This window comes from Scyliorhinus canicula, chromosome 1 (genome assembly GCF_902713615.1).
Source record: "Scyliorhinus canicula chromosome 1, sScyCan1.1, whole genome shotgun sequence".
Taxonomy (NCBI): Eukaryota; Metazoa; Chordata; class Chondrichthyes; order Carcharhiniformes; family Scyliorhinidae; genus Scyliorhinus; species Scyliorhinus canicula.
The window spans coordinates 287,307,871-287,332,590 of record NC_052146.1 but is presented as its reverse complement, the minus strand read 5'-3'; the positions used below and the strand labels follow the sequence as shown (position 1 = coordinate 287,332,590).

Sequence of the window (24,720 nt, the reverse complement as noted above, 5' to 3'; positions counted from 1 at the left end):
AGCTCTCGATCAACATTAGGACTTTAAATGCCACTGATAATTATACACGAATCCATATCGTACAACGTACAGGTTTTTGCCGCTCATATGCACATAAAATTAGTTAAAGTCCTGACTGGAGATACTTCCAATAAAACTTAATTTACAAAAGGGCAAGTTCGATTCTTCAAAGGTCTAAAGGTGTCAAAGTATTTGCATGAACACCATTACATCTGTGCAGACAACATGAAACGTTGAAAGGTTTATTGGATTATGTTTTAATACATACATGATTTTAAAATAATACCTGATACACGGTCCAAAACTTCAGCCAGCGTGGTTGAAATTGGCAAATGTAGGGTGCGATATTTATGTCCAGCTCCATACATTGGATGTTGGATCACATGGCTGGTCGCATTAATTCTGCCTTTATAGAGCTAAAAGAAAAAAAATTTGTGGGAGATGGATAAATAATTACGACTCACAGTAGAATGAACACATGTCGCAAGACAAAAACAATTTACACCCTGTTCCCATATTTAAATTGCTTTCTTCTTCCAATTGATCATCCCCCCCGTTTCTTCAACCATCCGCACCTCACCCATCCCCACCAACCCAACTTCAGAATTGCGCCCATTGGTTTATATTGCTTCTCCTTGCTCTTCCCTCATCACATTTCTCCGCTGCACATTTCATTTCATGCCCATTCCATCAACCTATGTCCTTTTGAAATCTATCACTATCCTACACCCAGTTCAACAATGTTTGTAAGTCTGTGTCATCTGCAAATATCAAAATTGTGCCCTATACACCCAAGTGTACATGACTTAACACAGTGCTCCAAGAACTGACCCTTGGGGAACATCACTGTATCAAGTCCTCAAGTCCAAAAAACAACCATTGACACTCTTCTTTCCTGTCACAGCCAACTTCATATCAATGTCGCCAGTGTGCCTTTTATTCCATGCACTTCAACATTCTTGAGAAGCCTATTATGTAGCATTTTATCAAATGCCTTTTGGAGGTCTATGTACGTCACATTTACTCTCATCAGTGCTTTTTGTTCCCGTAACAAAAAACTTAATTTGTTAGACATGAATTGATTTCAACAAATTGGAACTGGCTTTCCTTAATTCATTCACTCTTGCCCAAGTGACTGTTAATTTTGTCCTGGGTTGTCATTTCTACAAGTTTCCTCATCAAGGTTAAATTGACTGGCTTGTTTATTCTTGCACCCTTTCTTTGAAAAAGGTGTAGAATTTTCAATTTTCCAGATCTCTCGAGAATCCCTACGTCAAAGGAATATTGAAAGATTTTGGCCAGTGCATCCACAATTTATGCATTTACTTCCCTCAGCATCTTCGGGTGCATCCCATTTAGTCCTGGTGACATATCAATCTTATGTACAGCCAGCTTTTATAATTCCTCCTCCATCAATCTTTGGACCATCCAGTACCTTAACTATGACAGATCAGTCATGATCTTATTGAAAAGGTCAGAGTTAGTTAACGGTGCCCTATGGCTTATTCTTGCTTCTATTTCTTATGAACGGCACAGTAGCACAGTGGTTAGCACTGTTGCTCCACAGCGCCAGGGGCCCAGGTTAGATTCCCAGCTTGGATCATTTTCTGTGCGGAGTCTGGACATTCTCTCCGTGTCTATGTGGGTTGCCTCCGGGTGCTCCGGTTTCTCCCCCCCCCCCCCCCACACAAGTTCAAAAAGACATACTTGTAAGGTGAATTGGACATTCAGAATTCTCCCTCGGTGTACCCCTCAGAAAATTACATACGCAAATAATAAAGAACTTATTTGCTTTTTTTTTTTTGCTCACGGAGTGCAGCAGATCAGTCATAACCTCAATGCTTTCTTCGCGGAAAATTAATCATCAGCAGAAGGGGGGGGGGGGGCGGGTTAGTTTAGTTTAGAGTATTTTGCACTATGTTTATAGTTTCATGTACATTTATTGCGTTGTTGTTATAATACCAAAAAATACCTCAATAAAATGTTTATTAAAAAAAAATCTCATTGCTTGGTGGAGCAGACTCGATGGACTGAGTGGCCTACTTCTGCTCCTATGTCTTATGGCATATTTAATGCCTTTTCCTAATTGCCAGCAAAAAGATCGTAGGTGAGGCACCTTTTGAACTCTGCAGTACATGTGATATAGGTATTTGCATTATGACTTTTTCCATAGATTCTTAGGGGCAAGAATGTATTTGCTGCCTATATTTCAGCACATACATTCACAGTTTAGAGCTTACTGTGCATCAAGAAATTTTGAATTAAATAATAAGCTCAATTGAGCAGAAATAACAAAGTCGGAATATAATGTCTCAAACTGAATATTAGGTCATCTGCATCACCACCGTGCCACCCAGCGCATTAAATAATTTTGAAATGAAGATTTCTCTGGAAAATCAAATGCGACTAGAATCTATGGCAACTCCATCTTATGCTCGCTTGTAACATTGAATACAGAGTCCAAGGAAGCCATCTAGTGGGTGCGTCACTACATTGTAAACCAAGAAATAGATTCAGGTTTATTCACCTGGAATGTGGATTGCTGGTTTAAACTAACGCAGGACTACAAATTCTACTTTTATTGCACAAAATTCTTGAAAGCTTTATGAATTATGCTGTGGAATTACATTAATTTTTCATTAGAATCAGTAAGCCATGGGCCTCATCTATACTCTCTAAAATAACTTTTCCAATAATTATGGACATTAGTTTACAACCAAACCATTTCCATTTCACAGAATTACAGAATAATACAGTGCAGAAGAGGCTGTTTGGCCCATCGAATCTGCACTGATGCATGAAAGACACCTGATCTGCCTACCTAATACCCATTTGGCAGCATTTGGCCCATTACCTTGAATGTTATCACTTACCTAGTGCTTGTCCAAGCCGCCTCTACCACCATCCTAGGCAGTGCACGCCAGACCTTCACCACCCTCTCGGTAAAATAGCTTTTCCTCAAATCCCCCTAAACGTCCTGCCCCTTACCTCGAGCTTCTTGGGCGGGTCTCTGAGCCACCACGCCAAAATCGCGATCGGCAACGGGGGCAGAGAATGGCGTTGACAACCGAAAACCATTTTCGACACCCGCTACCCGCAGGTTTGGGTCCATTAACAGAGAGGCGCCGTGATTCACTGATGACAACTGGCAGAGTTCCCCGGCGGTGTGGTTCCAACCACGTTTGCCTGTCGGGAACGGTCGTCGGCAGCGGACCTCAGTCCGCGGCTGGTCCTGGTGTGGGGAGTGGGGAGGATTATCACTGGGGGGGGGCCTCAGCGACGGCCAGGCATACGACTCGGGGGGCACGATCAGCAGGCGGATGTGATCTCGGAAGGGCCTATATTATCGGGCTACTCCGCGTTGCGAGTCCGCCATGTTGCGGGGCAGGCCGCGGCCCCTGCCGTGCTTATGTGCAGACTCCCGACCGGAAGTGCAGGCCCCAAATTGGCAGGGAGAGCTGCAGGGAGTACTCCGGGACCCTGCTAGCCCCCTTCAGGTAGGAGAAGTCCAGAGTGAAACAACCGCATTTTGACGCTGGAGCGGGGGCCGAGACTCATTATTGGAGAATCCTGCCACTTGGATTCCAAGATTTTTTTTACTGAACTTTTTTTTATAAATAGAGTACCCAATTATTATTTTTTCCAATTAAGCGGCAATTAAGCATGGCCAATCCACCTAACCTGCACATCTTTGGGTTGTAGGAGTCAAACCCACGCAGGCATGGGAATTTACTGAACTCTTCATGAAGTACATAACCATTGTTGTTTCTAGATAATTAAGCACATTCTATCCCACACTATCCCCATAACTCTTTACGTTATTGTTCATGACAGTACAGCAGCTGCAAAACCGATACCTTGGTTTATTTTTTAAACTGTACTTGCGAATATCAGAATGCAATTTACAAGAGGCTGGACCAATTCAGTGACAAAACAAAAGCAAAACATTCCCTCCATTTGAATCCATCTTCAAACCAGTCGTGCTTCCTTTGTGAAGAAGTGGATATTTGTATCTGTTCACATTCACAACTTAAATTGAGCAACAAAAGAATACTGATTCCACAGTCCACGCTACACACTCAGGTTCACAACCGATTTAAAATTGTGATTTATGCATCATACTGAAGTGAGGCAGCTATGCTCAATGGATTAATATGTTTCGCGAGACATATTGTGAACATGATGAGGCACCTTCATGAATCGCAATGCACAACTGAGATGGCTAGTGATCGCCAGATCAATGAGCTCCTGCCACCTTCGCTCAATATTCTAAATATTACTTCCATGTCATTCAATGCAAAATGTGCATCTGACTAAAAGTTTCCCCAAAGAAACCATTCATTTCTTTTATCCTCTTGTTCTAAGGGAGCACTCAGAAAATCTTTTAGCTCTGCTGACAATGTCAATCAGTACTTACAGGGCAAGGAGAATGAAGAAGAAACAACAGTCACTACTTTCTCATCTTCAGCATTAGCTGTAAGAAAAGCCTCTGATAAAGCCCAGAAATATTTCCAGAAGTTGGGACGTTTGGTTCGCTGAGGTGTCGATTGGAATAATTCACACAGAACCTGAAAATATTTCAATTGAAAATTAAGTTCTCTTGTATTATTGCTTAATGGGAATCTGACAATGCTCCACACAGTATTTAAACCAATCCAGCAAAATACTAAAATCTAGTTATTTCTAACTTATTAACTACGCTGTAAAAGTGTCTAAATTAACTCTTTTTTTCTATTTGATTTGGTTATTAGAACTTTGGTGCTTATCATGACAGAACTTTTGAACCATTGAGGGTGGTTGTAGAGCTCATAAAACTGGAATGAATATCAGACAGTAGAAATGACCACTGCAGCTACTTAATGGCTCAGTGAATGTATCTGGAAAGTAGCTGACTCATAGGAATCAGGACGATGCAAATTTCAATTTCTTGTCTATGTTTAAGGGAGTTTATTTCAGAAGGGAAAGGGCGGAAGTTAAAAAAATAACCTCAGTAGCCCTAGACGATAGAGAAGTGAAACAAGCTAATAGCTCATTGCTATTCAATGAACTTGCTAATTGTGCTTATTCAGTGTTTTAGTGTGAGTTGAGGTTGGAAATTTGAAAGTAGACATTTGGGGAGCACTGAAGGCTGCTGGCAATTATAGAACCAGCAAGTGGGTCATGGGAGGGAGGTGAAGTGTAATAACTGACAGAGAATAAAGTCATCTCTGCAAAGCTTCCCCAGTAGTTTATCAAGTAAGTGAACACTATAAGTTGGATTTTTCACTTAGACGGGCAATCTGAAAACCTCAGCTGCTCTGTAATTTTTCACATACTCTCCTGAAGATGCTGCCAGTACCCCTCACTGAAAATACATACACCAAGTAAATGAGGATGGAGCTTATATAGAACCATTAACATTTCTAAAGATGGAAGTATGATTAAAGTAGCCGGGATACCAGAACTCATCAAAAGCATGAGTTTAACAGTTCCAAGATAGAAAAAGAACAAAAAAAATCTTTCCCAGGTAAAAAATATGAACACAGCTTAACAAGTGTAATTCTGATTATTTTTCTTACTTTTTTTTCAATAAAGTGGATAAAAACATAGTTGTAAATTAAAAAAAAGTTTGCTTCCAAACCCACGTGGGTCATATTCAATCCATGTGGTCAGCTACACACTGGATAAAGGCACTCCGCAATCAGAAATGCTAAAATTACCTGAGCCATTAATTTTTGATTGTTTGGATGACAAGAAATGCACTGCAAGAAGAATGCCACCGTGGAATTTTCAATTGCTGTTCTCTGTTGAGTGGTCAGTCCTACTCCTGCAGGTGAAGAGGCAGACGGAAGATATCTTGATCCAATATATTGGGACCCATTGTGATGGTGGTGTCCAGAGCTGCTGCTACTGGAATGGCACAGCAGAAACAAGAGAGCAGTCCACAAGGGGTTTACTTCTGGTCCCCCTAGCCAGTCCTTCATGGTGTGGCTGCTGCCTACTTCAGTTAGAAATCGCAGAACAGGAGCCACCAGATCTGCCGTGAGGGGAACCTTACTGATCACATTTTGCTGGGAATGATGCCGCTTGTTTCGGTCTGTGGCAACCTCTGCATAAGGCACTGCACAATCCAAACTGGAAATATGATTAAAGCAGAACCTGATTAAGCTCTTCACAAGCATTGACGGTAGACTTGACTCCAGAAGCTGTTTGATAGCTTCTGGAGATTGGGTTGCTGCTGCTAGAGTTACAAGGTGTGATTCATTTAGTGCAATGGGTGCTTGTGCATTTTTGGAGTCATCCGTTAAACCAGAATCCAAATCCTCTTTCTTGCTGTCATCTGTCATGGAAAGTCTGTGCTGCATTTGTAGAGAAGGCAGAGTGATGCCCATCCAACCCATTAGCAAAGAAAAGTAGCTTGGATGAATGTGACACATGGAACACAGCAAACTATCTACAGATTTCTTCAGAACCATGTTGCAAGGAAGTGACATGGACCAGTTGTACAGTAATCTGAAAAGATAAAATTTACAATTACCTTATAGTACAAGTTTGAAATTGCTCTGGTGATATAAATGTGTTTGTAGCAGCAAAACATAAAGGTGCAGATTTACAATCAGAATAACTATCGGGCAGCACGTTGGCACAGTGGTTATTCTAAATTGGATACTTTAAATTTATATTTTAAAAAAAGAACTACTGTATTTAAAGGCACATTAGCCCATGTTTATTGTATATTGCAACAAAACATAGAAGTAGAAAAGGCAGCACAGTGATTAGCACTGCTACCTCAGTTCCAGGGTCCCGGGTTCAATTCGGGCCTCAGGTGACTGTGTGGGGTTTGCACTTTCTCCCCATGTCTGCGTGGATTTCCTCCGGGTGCTCCGGTTTCCTCCCACAGTCCAAAGATGTGCAGGTTAGGTGGGTTGGCCATGCTAAATTTCCCCTTAGTATCCAAAAGGTTAGGTGGGTTTACAGGGCTGGAGGTGCGGCATAAGTGCTCTTTCCAAAGATCAGTGTGGACTCGATGGGCCTAATGGCCTCCTTCTGCACTGTAATTTCTATGTTCTATATAGCTACACAGTAAGATAGTGCTCAAGACTCAGTACAACACTTCAAAATCTCCATGGGAAGACATCTTAATTTGACAGTATTTCATCCCATCTTCCCCATTCTAGGCAAACCCATCATTTCATGTGCCCTCTAATCCCAATGGTGGATGTGTCTGGAAGCAGATAAATAATAAAAGGAAAATAGAAAGTTGGCCACTTTGGGAAGAGGAATAAACAAGCAGATTATTATTTAAATAGCGAGTACTACGGTTCAGAATGATCCGAGTGCCCTCATACACAAATCACAAAACGTTAGCATGCAAGCACAGCACGTTGGTTTTTATTGCAAGGGGGATGCAGTAGGGAAATCTTGTTTCAAGTGGACAGAGCACTGGTGAGACCACACTTGAGAGTTTTTGGTCTCCTTATTTAAGGAGGGATACACACTTTCATTAGAGCAGTTCAGAGGTTTTCTAGTTTGATTCCCGAGTCAAAGGAGTTATCGTGATGAGGAAAGATAGAGCAGGTTTGGCCTATATTGATTGAAGTTAAGAAGAATCAAAGGATTCTCTTACTGAAACATACAAATATTCTTGAGGGGAACTTTTTTTTTATAAATTTAGATTACCCAATTATTTTTTCCAATTAAGGGGGCAATTTGAGCATGGCCAATCCACCTACTCTGCACGTTTTGGGGATTGTGGGGGCGAAACCCACGCAGACACGGGGAGAATGTGCAAACTCCACACGGACAGTGACCCAGAGCCGGGATCGAACCTGGGACCTCAGCGCCGTGAGGCGGTTGTGCTAACCACTAGGCCACCGTGCTGCCCATTCTGAGGGAACTTGACAGGATCGATGCAAAGAGGATGTTTCGGCTCATTGTTGCAAGCTGGAGGGCAGTACGGTTGCGTATTGCTGCCTCACGGCGCTGAGGATCCGGGTTCAATTCCAGCCCCGGGTCACTGTCCGTGTGGAGTTTGCATAGTCTCCCCATGTCTGTGTGGTTTCGCCCCCGCAACCCAAAAAATGTGCAGGGTAGGTGAATTGGCCACGCTAAATCGCCCCTTAATGGACAGAAAGAATTGGGTACTCCAAATTTATTTTTTAGAACATGGCAATTTGGACTCCTGGGCATAGTTAAAACACATGGTTTTATATAATGCTTTTAACGCTCACCAGACATCTGAAAGCATTTTACAGACAATCAAGAACTTTGAACTGGAGTAGCTAATAATAATAATCTTTATTGTCACAAGTAGGCTTACAATAACACTGCAATGAAGTTACTGTGAAAATCCCCTAGTCGCCACATTCCGGCGCCTGTTCGGGTACACGGAGGGAGAATTCAGAATGTTCAAACCCACGCAGACACAGGGAGAATGTGCAGACTCCACACAGATAGTGACCCAAGCCGGGAACCGAACCTGGGACCCTGGAGCTGTGAAACAACAGTGCTAACCACTATGCTACCATGCCCGCTGTTGTAAGAAAAATCAGCAGCTAATTTGCAACTCTGCAAACTCCCACAAACAGCAGCACAATAATGAACAGATAATCTGTTTCTTTTGTTGTTGATTGAACCAGAAACTTTGCGCTTCACAGGCGAATGTGCTACCAACTCAGTTACGGCTGACACTGAGGTTTCAGGCTAAGGGCAGAGATGAGAAGGAATTTCTTCCAAGTGTCATTAAACTTTGATGTGGAGATGCCGGCGTTGGACTGGGGTGAGCACAGTAGAAGTCTTACAACACCAGGTTAAAGTCCAACAGGTTTGTTTCAAACACGAGCTTTCGGAGCACGGCTCCTTCTTCAGTGAATGGAAAGGCTTGTTCCAGAAATGTTTATATAGACACAGTCAGAGATGCCCCGGAATGCGAGCAACCTGCAGGCAATCAAATCATCAAAGACTGCAGAGAGAGAGGTAACTCCAGGTTCGATCACAGCCCCGGGTCACTGTCCATGTGGAGTTTGCACATTCTTCCAGTGTCTGAGTGGTTAGCATGGCCAATTCACCTACTTTAAACTTTGGATTAAGGGTTATGGGCAGCAGGCAGGAAAGTGGAACTGAGGCATCAACAGATCGACTACGGTCTTACTAAATGATTAGAGCAAGCGCAAAGGGCCAGATAGCCCACTCCTGCTCAATCTTTTTCTATGTTCATATAAGGAAACTGGAAATCAGAATTTGGGAGTGGTGTTGATGTCAAAGCAAGCCACTTTCATAGGACGTCTCCGCACAAGTCCTCTCATCACTCTTTCAGTCGTGAAAGCTTGGGATTAGTAGTAGGGTATTGGACCTACAATTCCTCGCTGATGGGGAACTTTCTGACATTGACCTTGCTGCTGGGACAGAGGTCCGTCATGGTTACAGGGAGATCTGGGCAAATTTGCCTAGGCACAACCTTAACCAGAAAATGATAAAGAAGAAAAAAAAATTGACACACTTTGCAGATTACAAATTTGATGGCTTTCCAATATTCTTCTTTAAAAACTGATTTTACCTCCATTTTATCCATCACCACATCACACCCTCTTGGTGACAGATTAACAGGATTTTCAAGGTTTAAAATTCCTAAAGTTCCTGATTTTGAATTATTTTCAATTAACCTAGAAATCCTGGGCGGTATGGCGGCGCAGTGGTTAGCACTGCTGCCTCACAGCGCTGAGGGCCCGGGTTCGATCACAGCCCCGGGTCACTGTCCATGTGGAGTTTGCACATTCTTCCAGTGTCTGAGTGGTTAGCATGGCCAATTCACCTACCCTGGAGGTCTTTTTGGGTCATGGGGGGTGACCCCATGACCCAAAAAGACGTACAGGGTAGGTGAATTGGCCATGCTAAATTACCACTTAATTGGAAAAAAAAGAATTGGGTACTCTAGATTGTTTTTAAATTCAGATAGAATAATACACTGAACAGAAATCACTCAAGGGCTGGAAGAAACAATGAAAGGTGATCTTAAAAAAGAAAAATACTTCGGAAGTACTTCTACTTACTCAAAAAGTTCTCTGTTTAACAAGCCTGGAAGATCATACTCGACTGGTAACTTCATAACTATGCCATAGGACAGCAGCTACACAATGCAAATGAGAAGGTGATGGCATAAGGAGGACCGTACTCGCGCGTAACGTTCTCCGAATTTACAGTGGCCATGTGACCACTTCTCTTTACTGCAGCCACTCCTGCAGAGTCATAAACCCATTTCAGCAAAGCCTGAATCCTGAAACAGAAAAAAAATTGTGCGTTAGCTCAGTGATCTTGAAAATGAAATGTCAATATATGCTTCTTCCTTCAAAGCTGGAAACGAAAGAACATAACAATTTCCACCATCAAAAAGTTACCCACATAGGAAATCCACATCATTCTTCTCATTGTTCAGTTGATAGAAACAGTATTAATTGTTGGGATTCAGATGAAGTTCCAACCTGATGCCAACCATTATAATTAGGACACTATTGGTATCAAAGCTATTGGACTAGGATGGGGAAGGACACAAACAGGCAGGATGCTCAGGTCATTACAATCCTTGTGCATGGAATTTGGAGAGCATAGTTGATCTTGCTGGTTCTCCCAGATGAATTTGTTTATCTAAACCACGTGAGCAATTATATAAGGACTAAAGGTGCAATGTACAGACATGAACTACTTCATTGGCAGCAGAGGATAGAGTCGGACGACGATTGTCCCAATTTTTCGTTTAGCATCTCAAAGCATTCCTGCTCCTCCACCCAGTTAACTTTATGAGCTTTTTCTGTTTAAAAATTCTGTCAGTAAAATTAGACATGGTTTGCATAACTCAGCCTGTTGTACCCAGGTAACCTGTGATTTGCATCAAGAAATAGCCTACCACTTATGGTAGGTGTGTGTTCTAGCCACCCAGGGGTAGCCCCTTGGTGATGTCAGTGGTTGAAGCTCAGGGGTAAATTGGGTGCCAGAATATTCAGTGCAAGTTAGAAACTATCCTTTTTTAAATAAATTTAGCATACCCAATTATTTTTTCAATTAAGGGGCAGTTTAGTGTGGCCAATTCACCTATCCTGCACATCTTTTGGGTTGTGGTGGCGAAACCCACGCAGACACGGGGAGAATGAGCAAACTCCACACGGACAGTGACCCAGGGCCGGGATGCAAACCGGGTCCTCAGCGCCGTAGTGCTGTCTAGTTAGAAACTATCCTGCAGTGCTTTCCAGTATTGGATTTTCAAAACAATATTTCAGAATGTCATATATGCACTGACTTTATCTGAAAATAATTTTGCTGACTCAATAGTGAGCACTGAGCCCGACAGTATGTCATGCAGTTAGTAATCACATACTATCTACAATTTAAAATGTCAGCAACGCAAGATGGGTTACAAAGTTATTTTACAAAGAAGCACTATAAAATCTCACCTGGGAAAGCTGCTGTGGAATGTTTACATAGCAGAAAAGTGATAATAAAAAGACATATCTACTGCAGGGCCATTTTGGTGAGACAAATTATCCTTAACACATTTTGCCTGTTGTAAAATTTATCTATAGAAAATCAAAGCAATCTTACCCATACAACACTGATACATTACCTGTCTTTAGTACCAGGATCCTGTGTTGTTCCAAGTTGATACAGGATATCGATTGTTGAATCAGAAGATAGGCCATTCAGTCGTCCAAAAAGCAACGGGCTGTTTAAATCTAGACAAACAAAAAGTTGTCAGAAGGATCAAAGTTATCTTCGGGAGGGTTAGCCGGTCTGTGATTTGGCGGTAGGGCCATTGAGAAGGAAGAGAGAAGCAAAGAAAGTGCTAACTTCTGTCTCTCAACGCAGGAGGTCATCTGACTAAACGCCTGCTTTGCATTCGTACAACCATAGAATTCCTACAGTGCAGAAGGTGGCCATTCGGCCCATCAAGTCTGCAGAGACCCTCCGAAAGAGCACCTTACCTAGGTCCACTCCTCCCACCATGTCCCTGTAACCTCACCTAAGTTGCACAAATTTTGAACAGTAAGGGGCAATTTAGCATGGCCAATCCACCTAACCTGCACATCTCTAGACTGTGGGAGGAAACCAGAGAACCAAAAGGAAACCTTCAGACACAGGGAGGAAGTGAAAACTCTACAGTCAGTCACCCAAGGCCAGGATTGAACCCTAGTTCCTGGCGCTATAAGGCAGCTGTGCTAACCATTGTGCCACATTCAATGGTGACCATTCTAAATTTCTCATTAAAACCAAATTCAGGAATAAAAGCAATTTTACTCATCAAGTCCATCTTTCCACCTCACTAACAGACCACAAGATGTGGAAGCAGAATTAGGCCATTTGGCCTGCCAGTCTGTTCTGCCCATTTGATCATGGCTGATATGTTTCTCATCCCCATCATCCTATCTTCTCCCCATAACCCCTGTTCCCCTTATTAATCAAGAAGCTATCTATTTGTCTTAAAGACACCCTGATTTGGCCTCCTCTGCCTTCCATGGCAGTGAGTTCCACAGATTCACCACCCTCTGGCTGAAGAAATTCCTCCTCATCTCAGTTCCCTCCTGGTTTAGCTCACTTGGCTAAATCGCTGGCTTTTGAAGCAGACCAAGCAGGCCAGCAGCACGGTTCGATTCCCGTACCAGCCTCCCCGGACAGGCACCGGAATGTGGCGACTAGGGGCTTTTCACAGTAACTTCACTGAAGCCTACTCGTGACAATAAGCGATTTTCATTTCATTTCATCCTTCTAAATTGCATCGAGTACAGACCAGAGTCCTCAACAACTCATGACAAACCTTAATTCCTGGGATCATTCTTGTGAACCTCCTCTGGACCCCCTCAAAGGCCAGGTGTCAAAGTCAATTCCAGATTGTTTCTTACAGCTGTTAAATTCATGAAGCGGGCAATTGGCTGCTAATTTTTGCTGGCATGGTGAAAAGAAGTTGCCCATCTCCTCAGCTGCAAGCTATGGTGTCATCTTCACTTATTTCATATATTATAACTGGATTAGTGAAGGAGCTCAATTAACCCTGCTTCCTACTTCAGTTTAAATAGCATAGATTAAAATATTTCTTACCTGTTGGGTCAGTGCCTGAAGCAGCACAATTCCTTAGGAGAATGTCTATCAGTTTTAGGCCGATCTTGGTCGACTGCAACCCAATTTTTACCAACACAGCTTCAATATTCGGTGAATGCATCCCGCAATAGGGTGACATCAGCAGCGCTGCACAGGTCTGCAGCAGGTTAGCAGTAGGAGCTGCTGCACTGGCCATCATAGCCTCAAGTTCACTTATGTGGGTCAAGCAATGGTGAAGCAGTCTCATCCAACCAATACTGAAAATAGAAGTAAATCATAGAATCATACAGAACAGAAGAAGGCTGTTCATCCCATTGTAACTGTTTCAAATTCAGTCCAAATACTTCAAAGTAGGATCTGGACTAAATAAAAGGTTCTTTCCCGCCTGGAGCAGTTTTCTGTGCTCTACTCCAACAGCCATTTACTCCTTGCATGAGTCTATTCCCATGAGTGGCAATAAATCAAATAAGAGGGCAGATTTAGAGTTAAGCTGACAACACAACTGTGGATGAGTATCACAGTTGAAGCCGATTCTGTTCTTACCTGATGTTCACATGTCTGCATAGGGTTTTTTGGGCAGAGACTCGAGGTAAAAACTCTAGTCCATTTTTCCCTCCTGAAGCTAATCGTAGCAACTCCACTGCTAATTGACTGAGATCAACTACCTAAGCATGGAATAAGGATTAAACCCAGAGCTTTCCGAGTTGACATGTGTCTGCCACTGATTTCCAAAACCAGCCGTGACTTCTGTTGATCTACCATCAATCGATGTGCTCTCATATAACTTAAGAAAATCAACATATTTTTGGTAAAGTATTAAACTCAATACGTAACATGGGCGGCACGGTGGCAGTGGTTAGTTCTGCTGCCTCCCAGCGCGAGGGACCCGATTCAGTTCCGACCTCGGGTGACTGTGTGGAGTTTGCACATTCTCCCCGTGTAGGTGTGGGTTTCCTCCCATAGTCCAAAAATATGCAGATTAAGAGAATTGCTAAATTAGTTAGGTGGGATTACAAGTCTAGGGTGGGGGATTGGGTGCTCTTTTGAAGAGTGCAGACTCAGTGGGCCGAATGGCCTCCTTCTGCATTGTAGGGATTCTATGTTAACATTTTGATACCTTGATGATGGAAAGATTATATTCCAAACATGCAAAATAATAGAATCGATGTATATTCTAAAAGCAGGCATTGGCAGATTTCACCCAAGACTTTCGACCATAGAATCACTACAGTGCAGAAGACGGCCATTCGGCCCATCAGGTCTGCACCGAGCCTTCAAAGGATCACCCTGCCTAGGCCCAATCTCCGCTCTATTCCTGCAACCCTACCCTAAGGAGCAATTTAGCATGGTCAATCCACTTAATCTGCACATCTTTGGACTTTGGGAGGAAACTGGAGCATCCAGAGGAAACCCACGCAGACACAGGCAAAATGTGCAATCTCCACACAGTCACCCGAGTTGGATACAAACTCGGGTCTCTGGTGCTGTGAGGTAACAGTGCAAACCACCGTGCCGTCCTATTATTATTCAACCTATTATGATTTCCACAGTCACTGCATATTTCTGAGTAACTTTGTTGGAAGACAGGCATTGTTATGAATATAAGACTTTATTAAATGTTTATGAATATAAGACTTTATAAATGGTTATCTTTAAAACTGTCTTCTTTAATTTAAGGAAAGGAATGGGGAATTTAAATTGTACTAAAATTTGCCACGAAACATGCCCATGTGATTTGGTTGTCATGGAGTAAAAAGCCAAGATCTATTGTGCCAATTTTCACAACTTGAGAGACAAGAGATGCAGCTGTGATAAGCAGAGAGAAAAGACTGTTATTGTGTTAACCCCAAGCAAAATGCTGGTAGGAAATGGCTCTCTATTCGAAGAGACGGAACGTGCGCAGAATTAATAACCAAGGTGTCGCCAAATGGTGCCTTGCTGCTCTAAGTGCTGGAGGACTGAGTGAAGCGACTTTTATATATATATATATTATATAACACCTCTGACCATTTTTTGTATGCCTGAACACCCACATTCCCATATCCCTTTTCAATTTTCTGCATCCAGTCCTGGGAAAAATGCTCCCCAGTATTACGGTGAACATAAAATAACTCCTTCTGGACATTTATTGAGCTTTGTTCAGGTATTTATTATTGGCATCATAGCTCCAGCATCTCACCTAGTTTTAGAAACCTGATCTTCAGAGGGCAGGAAAGGATTATTCACAGTTGCAGATGAGGTGCTGCCAAAAGCTGTTAGGCCCAGTAGTTTGATCTGCGATAGGCCCAGTGTGCTGGCGTCTCGTGGGCGGTGTAGGCGAAGGCAGACAGCTGATGCCACCTCAGCTTTGACCAGCTGTATTTTAATGTAGGTTAGTCCACTGGTAATAATTGGAGTAGAAAGGGGCAACATGTTCACTCCATCTGCACTAATCTCAACTGATACCGAAGAAGGACATGCTGCAAGAAAGAAAACGGGATAAATATAACATTCAAACGGTTGACCAGTCGCATTAACCTGAAAGATTACTTTTTTTTTTAAATGTGAACTCAGTCAGGCTGATTAGCATCATAATATCCCACGTCACCATGTATTCTCTAGTAAGAAATTATTAAAGGATCGGGGTTGCTGCAATTCCTAGTCCAGTAACGTAAATTCCTTTTATTTCTTTATTCAATCAAGGCTTGTGAACATCACTGGCAAGGTCAGCATTATTGCCCATCCCTAATTGCCCCAAGGTGGTGATGGTGGGACCCCGCCCTTGAAGTGCCACAGTCCAACCAGTATAGAACAGTGCTGTTAGAAAGGGACTTCCAGGTTTTTTCACCCAGAAACATTGAAGAATAGGATATAGTTTAGTATTCATGTACAACTTGGAACTTGCAATGTCTCTGCTGCCTTTGTCCTTCTAAATTGTTGAGATTGCAGCTTTGGAAAGTGCTGTCAACAGGAGGCTTTGCAAATTGGTGTTGTTGTCCTGAAGCTGGTATACACTACTGCCATCGTGGCATCGGTGGTGGAAGGAGTCAATGTTTACAGTGGTGTGTCTCAAGTGGGTTGCTTTGTCCTGGATGATGTCATGATTTTTATTGGAACTGTATTCATTCAGGCAAGTGGAGAGTATTCCATCACACTCCTGACTTGTACCTTGCAGACATGTTTCGGGGAGTCACAAGGGGAGTTTCTGCCTGTAGAATTCCCAGCCTCCAGCCTGCTCTTCATAGAATTTACAGTGCAGGAGGCCATTTGGCCCATCGAGTCTGCACCGGCCCTTGGAAAGAGCACAACATACCTCCACCCTATACCCATAACCCAGTAACCCCACCTGACCTTTTTGGAAACCAAGGGCAATTTATCATGGCCAATCCACCTAACCTGCACATCTTTGACTGTGGGAGGAAACCGTAGCACCCGGAGGAAACCCACGTAGACACGGGGAGAACATGCAGACTCTGCACAGACGGTTATCCAAACCGGGAATCGAACCTGGAGCTCTGGAGCAACTGTGCTACCGTGCTCTTGTTGACACTATTTATATTTACAGTGCAGATGCGGTCATTCGGCCCATCGAGTCCACAACGGCTCTTTTATCACCGACCTTATGATGAAGGGAAGGTCACTGGGGAAGCAGATGGACGATTGGGCAGAAGTCACCACCTGTATCACTTCTTTAATGTGAGAAAATAACTATTTTTTGTTACTCGTCTTTATGGCCTTTTTAAGCAGAGCCCAAATCACGCTACTAATTTCTACTGCAGTAGTTAGCTACAGATCTTAGGTCTGTAAAGCCATGTTCCATGGTTTAGCATACTGTCCACTCCTGTAGGCGAACTCCATCTTCCCTATGAACCATGGGACACCTTTAATGACCAGCTACTAAAAAGATGCCTTTGAGCTGAGAACCGCATAGTAGACAGGTGTCCTTCAATGCACTGGATTCCAATGTTTGGCAATCCACCATGCGCTGCTCTTGCAAGAAAAACGGTACTAACCATTTTGCCTTTCCCTCCAAGGACAGAACACTTTGGACAGCAACCGATAAATTAAGTGTTTACTTTAATCACCACAAAATGTCAATGCTGAACAGACTTACTAGCTAGTGATGCAAGGTGAGGCTGAATGTGAATCTCCTTTAGCAGCACTGCAGCTGGCAGATGAATAGTGAGGTCACACCATGCTTCTTCTGGTAAGAAGATATATGACCAGGCTGCAGATCTAGCTCTGCGATGAGGTGGTGTGGCCTGAAGCAGTACTTCGGCTGGCTGAGCTGTTGGGCTACTAGAATTTATTGTACCTGCAAAAAAGAACAAAATAAACTAATCAAAAAAGACAGATTTTCTTTGCATAGGTAACTGAAAAGCTTCTTCACATTTCACTGCAGCCCATTGAAACATGTAAAAACAAATTGTTTCAAAGACTGGCAACAATATTGGATACCTGCATGGTACAGTCCTCCAGTTTGTTCGTGCAACAAAGTTAAAATAAAAAATTATACAATGGATTAAATTGCATTTAATCAGAGAATTAGTGAAACACAAGCTGGGCATCACATACCCAATGGAGCGAAGTTATGAAGTCCTTCTGCATTATCTGGCTCGGAGGCTAAAACTCTAGCCTTCATGTTTCCGTCAATTGTCTTACCAGGCCCACAATCAAGAAACTTCATTATGGTAGATACCATACTCCGTGCTGTATTAACAATTGCTCGTGTGCTTGTTACCATGTTATTGCAGATTAGCTGGACGCCCCCTAAAAAAAAAGCAAAATATTGAATTCTTCAGAACCTACGCAGCAAAGTAATGCCATACGAAAAAGTAATAATGAATAGCTTAATATTTTAACATTATATTTTAAAAATAAAATTAGAGTACCCAATTCATTTTTTCCAATTAAGGGGAAAGTTAGCGTGGCCAATCCACCTAGCCTGCACATCTTTGGGTTGGGAAGACGAAACTCACACAAACATGAGGAGAATGTGCAAACTCCGCACGGACAGTTACCCAGGCCGGGATCGAACCTGGGACCTTGTTGGCGCGAGGCAGCAGTGCTAACCACTGCGCCACCTTGCTGCCCAATATGTTAATGTTATGTCTTTTATCAATGAATAAACAAGTTAGCACAGAACGGTTAGTAAAGTGGGTGAAAGAAATTCCATGCCCTTCTTTGAATATTGTACAACATTTTTAATGTCTACCTGAACAAGCAGCTGAACTTTCGTTAAATATCTTATCTGAAGGAAGGTGGCAATCAGCTGCTTGCTTGATACCAGGCGAGAGCGTCTATGAGCGTGTCGAGTTTGAGACTACAAACCTCTACTCAAAAATAACTGTGCTTAGACCACATCTGGTGTCACTGCATTCAGTTCTGGGCATCACACCATGACTTGCAGGTGATACGGTGCAGGTTCACTAGATTGATACTGGAGCTAAAGTGGTCAAATTAAGAAAAAGCATTTCCTCTTGAAGAAAATATCCTAAACAAGGGAGCAGAACCTTAAAATAGAGTTTGGTTGTTTTGGAGTTGCTGACAAAAAATGTATCAGAAATCTGGAACTCTCCCCTATAAAAAGCTCTTGAGAGTGCCAATTGAACATTTCAAAACTTGTCAAGAGTTCCAGGATGAAGGCTAGATACAGATGAGCCAAAGTGAATGGCAGATGTGTTCCAAGAAATTTAATGGCAGATTTCTGCTCTCAGAAGCAAAAGCCACTAAAATTTAATATTTTTCCAGACTGTTTCAAAACAATCTCAGGCACAGAGGATCAAATGGGAAAGAGCCTGGAGCCACATTTTGAACAATTGCCCATTATTTTCTACTGCAAAAAATTCAATTTTTACAATTCACCTACCCATGTCATGGAAAGCTTTTAGTGCTTCAGTTGAATCCAAGACTCGCAAAATGAACCACAATAACGGTTCCGATAACTGACAGGTTGAAAGTGAACCCTAAAAGATTAAAGGACATTACAAAGAAATTACTAAAAAGTGAAAAGCAGAATGTAATCCTCATTAACACATCACGATTTACGTGTATTGGTTCTCTCTGCTGAGAAAATGGAACGGTTCTCCTTCCCTACTGCTAGAGTTTGTTAATTTTCTGCCATTAATTAGTGGGGGAGGGGGGGCAATGCAGAATAACAAGGCAGAAACATGCTGCTTGGTATTAATTTTAAGACATTTAAAACAGAATGAGCATTCCCTGTGCCTGCAATAAACACTTGGAACAGTTTCATTTCGAAGGGGAACACGTGATGAAAAGCTGAAAGCCACCTTCAAAATACAATGATTACTTTCAAAAGTGAGCAGACGACAATCGCCTTCAGATCATGACAATCCCACTCCAATTTCCTCCCTCTCATCTTGATGGCTCTCATTTCTGCTGCAATGTGATTTCATCAATCCCATCAAGTGTGTTTAGCTGTTCACGTGGCAAATCAAAATATAATGAGCAACATAGTCCTCTACTCTCTCAACCCGTCAATATAAATTTTCACCAAGCATCTTAGAAAGTAAGATGCAGCGGCATATTTGATCAAGACTACAGCCATGACGATTAATCCAATTACCTGTCTTCCCATGTATCCACAGGCCATATAGGTGAGAATTGGTTGCAGCATGACCTGTACTGAAGTGGCTTTTTTGCTTAGTGTAGTCAGAATGCCGAAGAGACCATCACCAACAGAAATTGCATCTAAACCACTGTGGAAGTTCTCGTGCTTAGTAAGATGTAATCCACTTGCACCTGATTCGGGAATAAAAACCATAATCGTCACTGCTGGCTTCTGCAGTTTTTGAGGGAGCAGGATTTATGCAAATAAAATTAAAAACTTTTATTTCATCAATTCGATCACGATTTGTGCAACACGACAAAAATCTTTTCTCTTCATTTCAAGACATTCAAAATAAACCTGTGCATTAATCAACCTTGTAAAAAGGACCACCTACAACACTGTATTTAAAACCTGTTCCTTAATTAACTGTTTTTGGGGGGGGGGGGGGGGGGGGGGGGGGGGGGGGGGGGATTCTTCCATTTCCAGAGTAGCCGATAATTGGCTGAATTTAAACTCAAGAGTATTAAGTGGGAGCCGGCCCGTCATCGGCCAGCAGCGGGATCTACTTGTCCCGTCATTGTCAGCGGGGGTTTCCTGTTGAAGGCACCCCTCACCGCTAAACCTACAGCGAGGTGCATCGTCCGATGGGACCGGAAGATCCCGCCAGCGTGAAGAGTCTGAAAATCCCGCCCATGGTCTCGCCCTTTAGTCACTAAATTCTTCAACAGCCTGACAGGCTCATGCAAAAAGAATCTCCTACTCTGTTCTAAATCTCAGACTCTCAGTCTTATATCTTTGTTCCATTATGCTAGGTAATTCAGCCACTCTTCCTATCTACCTTGTAGAATCGGCTCTTAATTTAATTTTTAAACACAAATTACCCTACAACTTCCATTTTGGATTTCTGTCTTCGGCAATGTTCTTGCTTTTGACACCTGTAATCTCGTTTTTTTTTTTTTAAAACATGTAATTTTTCAATAGTTTCCATCATATTTGTATCTCCTCATTTCAAGCATCATCCCAGTGATTCAGTATTGTACCCTTGGGTTTCCTCAAAATCTTTCCTATTGTGTGCACTCCAAAACCACATGTGGTAACACCCAGCTGGAGCACTTGCTGTTTGATACAGATTTACCATTACATTCAACTATGTTTTGAACCTCAATATATAACGGATTCTTCCATTAACTTTTTTTAAAATGGCCGTATTCATCTGGAGTGCTGCTTTTAAAATCATGTGCCTCTGCTCTTCCACATCATTCAACCTCCAAAAGCTTTGATTTATTTTTTTAATCAAAATTCACCACCTCACATTTACTGAAATTCCATCAGTCACTTTATTGTTTACACCACCACCTTATCAATATCTCCTTAAAGTTTCTGAGGGTCAAGGGAAACTCTAATTTACATTCCCAGTATTGAATACCTCAATCTTCATAGTTTAAGGCCATACTAATTACTTCGAATGATCTCCGGTTCCACCTCAACAGAGACTTCCCATCAAAGTTCAACGCAATGAAAATATAAACACCTACCTATGATCATTGCCATAGCATTGCTATTGCACTGGCCCAAAGCTGAAAGAATCTGGCTCATGATTTGCTGATTTCCCAGTACCAGATCCGCAATGCAAGTTGTTGCTCCTTGTGTAAAAGAGGTGTTTGTGTTCCCATCTTTACTGCCGGAGACCTTTTCCTCATCAGACACGCTATCGGAGGCACTGCTGGCGACTGGCATTCTGGCACTATACTCTCGGTTACTTGAAAGGGGCAACTGCACCAAAATATTCACCAGCTTCAGCAGATCAAACATGAGTTGATCCCTTGTCGTCTCCCCACATACTGCTTTCGCATCACCTGGACGGATGATATTTGCAAACAATCCACCGAAACAGGCACGGGCACCAACTGAGCTGTCGGAGCCGCTTCGCGATATAACTTTGTCCGAGCAGGTGATGTAATGATGCACCAGAAAAGTCACTGACTCGATGACTGCAGAGATTGCGCTGACGGAAACAGATTCAAAGTTTTGCTCCAGTGTAAACTCCAGGAGTTTTACCTGTGCATCCAGTGGTCCTTGACCAGTTTGGAATGGGCCTCTGGAAGACATACGATTTGTAATTTTGTTTAATTAAATTATTAAAATGTATCACCATTTTTCATCCGACATGTGCGATCGTTATATACGGTACTAAAGATAACAAATAATATTTTAAATCAAGGTGGAAACATAAATAGGCGATATATATTTTCACATGAACTGTGCCAGACCTTTTAAACCAACATGGCACTTGCAGCACTTGTAGCTTGAGATTTTAAAATATATACATATATATTTTGATTATATATATTGAATCTTAACCATAACGTTCTGCATCCAAAAGCATCTACTTCGTCAGCTTGACCAAGTAAAAGCACTCCCTCCTCCTAGGCAGAAGATTGAGAATTCAAGGCTGATCCAGGGATTTCAGCTGGCACTTCAGTGTTATATTGTTGGACATGTCATCTTTTAGATCAGACATGAAAACTGAGGTCTAGTCTCTTCATGTGTAGCGTTATTCAAAATGCAAGATATTCTGGCCAAAACCTATTCTGCAACTAATGTTAATTGTCTCCCCTGCCCATCTCTCTCACCTCCCCTAGCCCTCCAACCTTCAGACCTCTCCACTTCTCCAATTCTGAGCTTTTGAGCATTCCCTAAATCTCTCATACTCTTATACTCTTATACTCTGTATTCTCCTCAACACTCCTTCAAACCCCCTCTTCAGCAATGTTTTCTGTCACCATGGTCTTATGCAATTTTTTGTCTGGCAATGCTCCTTTGAAGTGCTTTTGGATGGGTTACTACATTACAGACACATGAAAGCAATTTATTAATAATAATAATTTATTGTCACAAGTATGAAGTTACTGTGAAAAGCCCCTAGTTGCCACATTTCAGCATCTGTTCGGGTAAGCTGGTACAGGAATTGAACCCGCTCTGCTGGCCTTGCTCTGCATTACAAACTGGCTGACTAGCCCACTGAGCTAAACCAGCCCTTATTATTATATCATCTTAGTGATGTTGGTGGGACACTGCTCAGCACAAATTGCATTTGGCTACAACACACCAGTGACTCCACTTCAAATAATAACACATTGGCTGTGAAGCACTTTGAAATATCCCGAAGACGACGATACAATAATGTAAAAATACAGGTTCATTCTTTCTTCGGTTTGATGAGGAATAAAACTGTTGGGGAGCAGTAAAGAATTTAAATATTGTCCATAACTAATATTAACGACAAAAACTTACATTCATATAATGCTTTTAATGTGAAGTACTGGGAAAAAATCCTAAGGCACTTCACAGCAGCATTAAAAGCAAAATTGGGCATCAAGCTACAAAGTGCTGTCAGCACAGATAACATAGAACACAGTGCAGAAGGAAGCCATCCGGCCCATCGAGTTTGCACAAACCCACTTAAGCCCTCACTTCCACCCTATCCCCGTAACCGAATATCTCCTCCTAACCTTTTTTGGATACTAAGGGCACTTTTAGCATGGCCAACCACCTAACCTGCACGTCTTTGGACTGTGGGAGGAAACCGGAGCACCCGGAGGAAACCCACGCAGACACGGGGAGAATGTGCAGACTCCGCACAGACAGCGACCCAGCGTGGAATCGAACCTGGGTCCCTGGCGCTGTGACGCCAGAGTGCTAGCCACTTGTGCAACTGTGCTGCCCACAATAACCAAGATCTTGGTCAAAGGGGTTAAGTCTTAAGGTGGGTCTTGTAAGAAGCAGAGGTAGAGGGGTTTGGGTATGGTATTCCAGAGCTTAGGGCTCAGGAGGCTGAAGACTCAATACTAATAGGGCTCCAAATAAAGTCAACAATGCTCAAGAGTCCAGATTTGGAGGTGCACAGGTAACTTGGAGGGTTACATGGGAACAAGGAGAGTAGGCCATTCAGCCTCTCAAGTCTGCTCTGCCATTTAATAAGATCGTGGCTGATCTGATAGTAACCACAAATCAACATCTTGCCTCCCCCCTGATAACCTATCAAGAATCTATCCACCTCTACTTTAAAAATATTTAAAGACTCTGCTTCCACCATCTTTTCAGGAACAGAATCCCAAAAACACTCAAACCCTGAATGAAGAAATATTACCTCATCTGTTTTAATTGGACGACCCCTCATTTTTAAACTGTGACCTCTAGTTCTAGATTCTCCCACATCCTCTCCACTTCTACCCTGTCAAGGCCCTTTGGGATCTTATACATTTCAATCAAGTCACATCTTACTCTTCTGAACTCCAGCAGATACAAGCCTAGTCTGCCCAACCTTTCCTCACAAGGAAACCCACCCATTCCAAGTATTATTCTGGTAAACTAAATTTATATTCCACCAAATGCCGTAGCAGGATTTGAACCTATGTCCGCAGAACATTAGCTTGACCTCTAGACTACTAGCCCAATGAAATCACCACTATACCACCGTCTCATGTTGTGGAGCTACAAGAGATTATGGAGATGGGAATGGATGAAGCCATGGAGGGTTTTAAAAACAAGGATGGGAATTTTAAAAATTGCACCATTCAATGTAGGTCAGCGAGCGGAGCGGTGATGGGTGAATGGGGCTTGGTGTAAGTAAGGACAAGGGCAGAAGAGTTTTGATAACCTCAAGTTTACAGGGGATAGAATATGGGAGGCTGGCCAGGAGTGTATTACATAGAACATACAGTGCAGAAGGAGGCCATTCCGCCCATTGAGTCTGCACCGACCCACTTAAGATCGACTATCCACTGGAGCTACCGTGCTGCCCTATTGGAATAGTCTAATGTGGACACAACAAAGGCTTAGAGTTTCAGCAGTTGAGCTGAGACAGGGGCAGAGTCAGGTGTGAAATGGCACATATATCTTATGGAGGCTTATCTTTGGGTCAAATATGACATTTGAGAAGTGGATACAATATCACCTAGCAAAGCATTCCTTTTATTTTTTATCCTCAGTAGAAAACAGAGGAACTGACACCAGCAACAACTGGGGGACAACCTACTGGACAGCAAGGGAATAAATTATGCCTAAAATATGGTGAAAATAATGCAGTACAAATTGCAATAAAATGT

At 42.5% G+C, this 24,720-nt stretch overlaps 1 protein-coding gene across 1 annotated transcript in view; it reads right to left on the bottom strand.

Annotated features, from left to right (window-relative positions):
• Positions 1 to 24,720, bottom strand: part of birc6 (baculoviral IAP repeat containing 6) — a 312,870-nt gene that overhangs the window by 116,500 nt on the left and 171,650 nt on the right. The window contains 15 exon segments of the mRNA XM_038814802.1: positions 287 to 416; positions 4,418 to 4,531; positions 4,533 to 4,568; positions 5,700 to 6,492; positions 10,029 to 10,078; positions 10,080 to 10,142; positions 10,144 to 10,252; positions 11,594 to 11,702; positions 13,063 to 13,319; positions 15,242 to 15,521; positions 17,156 to 17,356; positions 17,617 to 17,811; positions 18,911 to 19,007; positions 19,628 to 19,803; positions 21,148 to 21,710. Of these exon segments, the coding sequence (XP_038670730.1) occupies positions 287 to 416; positions 4,418 to 4,531; positions 4,533 to 4,568; positions 5,700 to 6,492; positions 10,029 to 10,078; positions 10,080 to 10,142; positions 10,144 to 10,252; positions 11,594 to 11,702; positions 13,063 to 13,319; positions 15,242 to 15,521; positions 17,156 to 17,356; positions 17,617 to 17,811; positions 18,911 to 19,007; positions 19,628 to 19,803; positions 21,148 to 21,710 (3,173 nt within the window).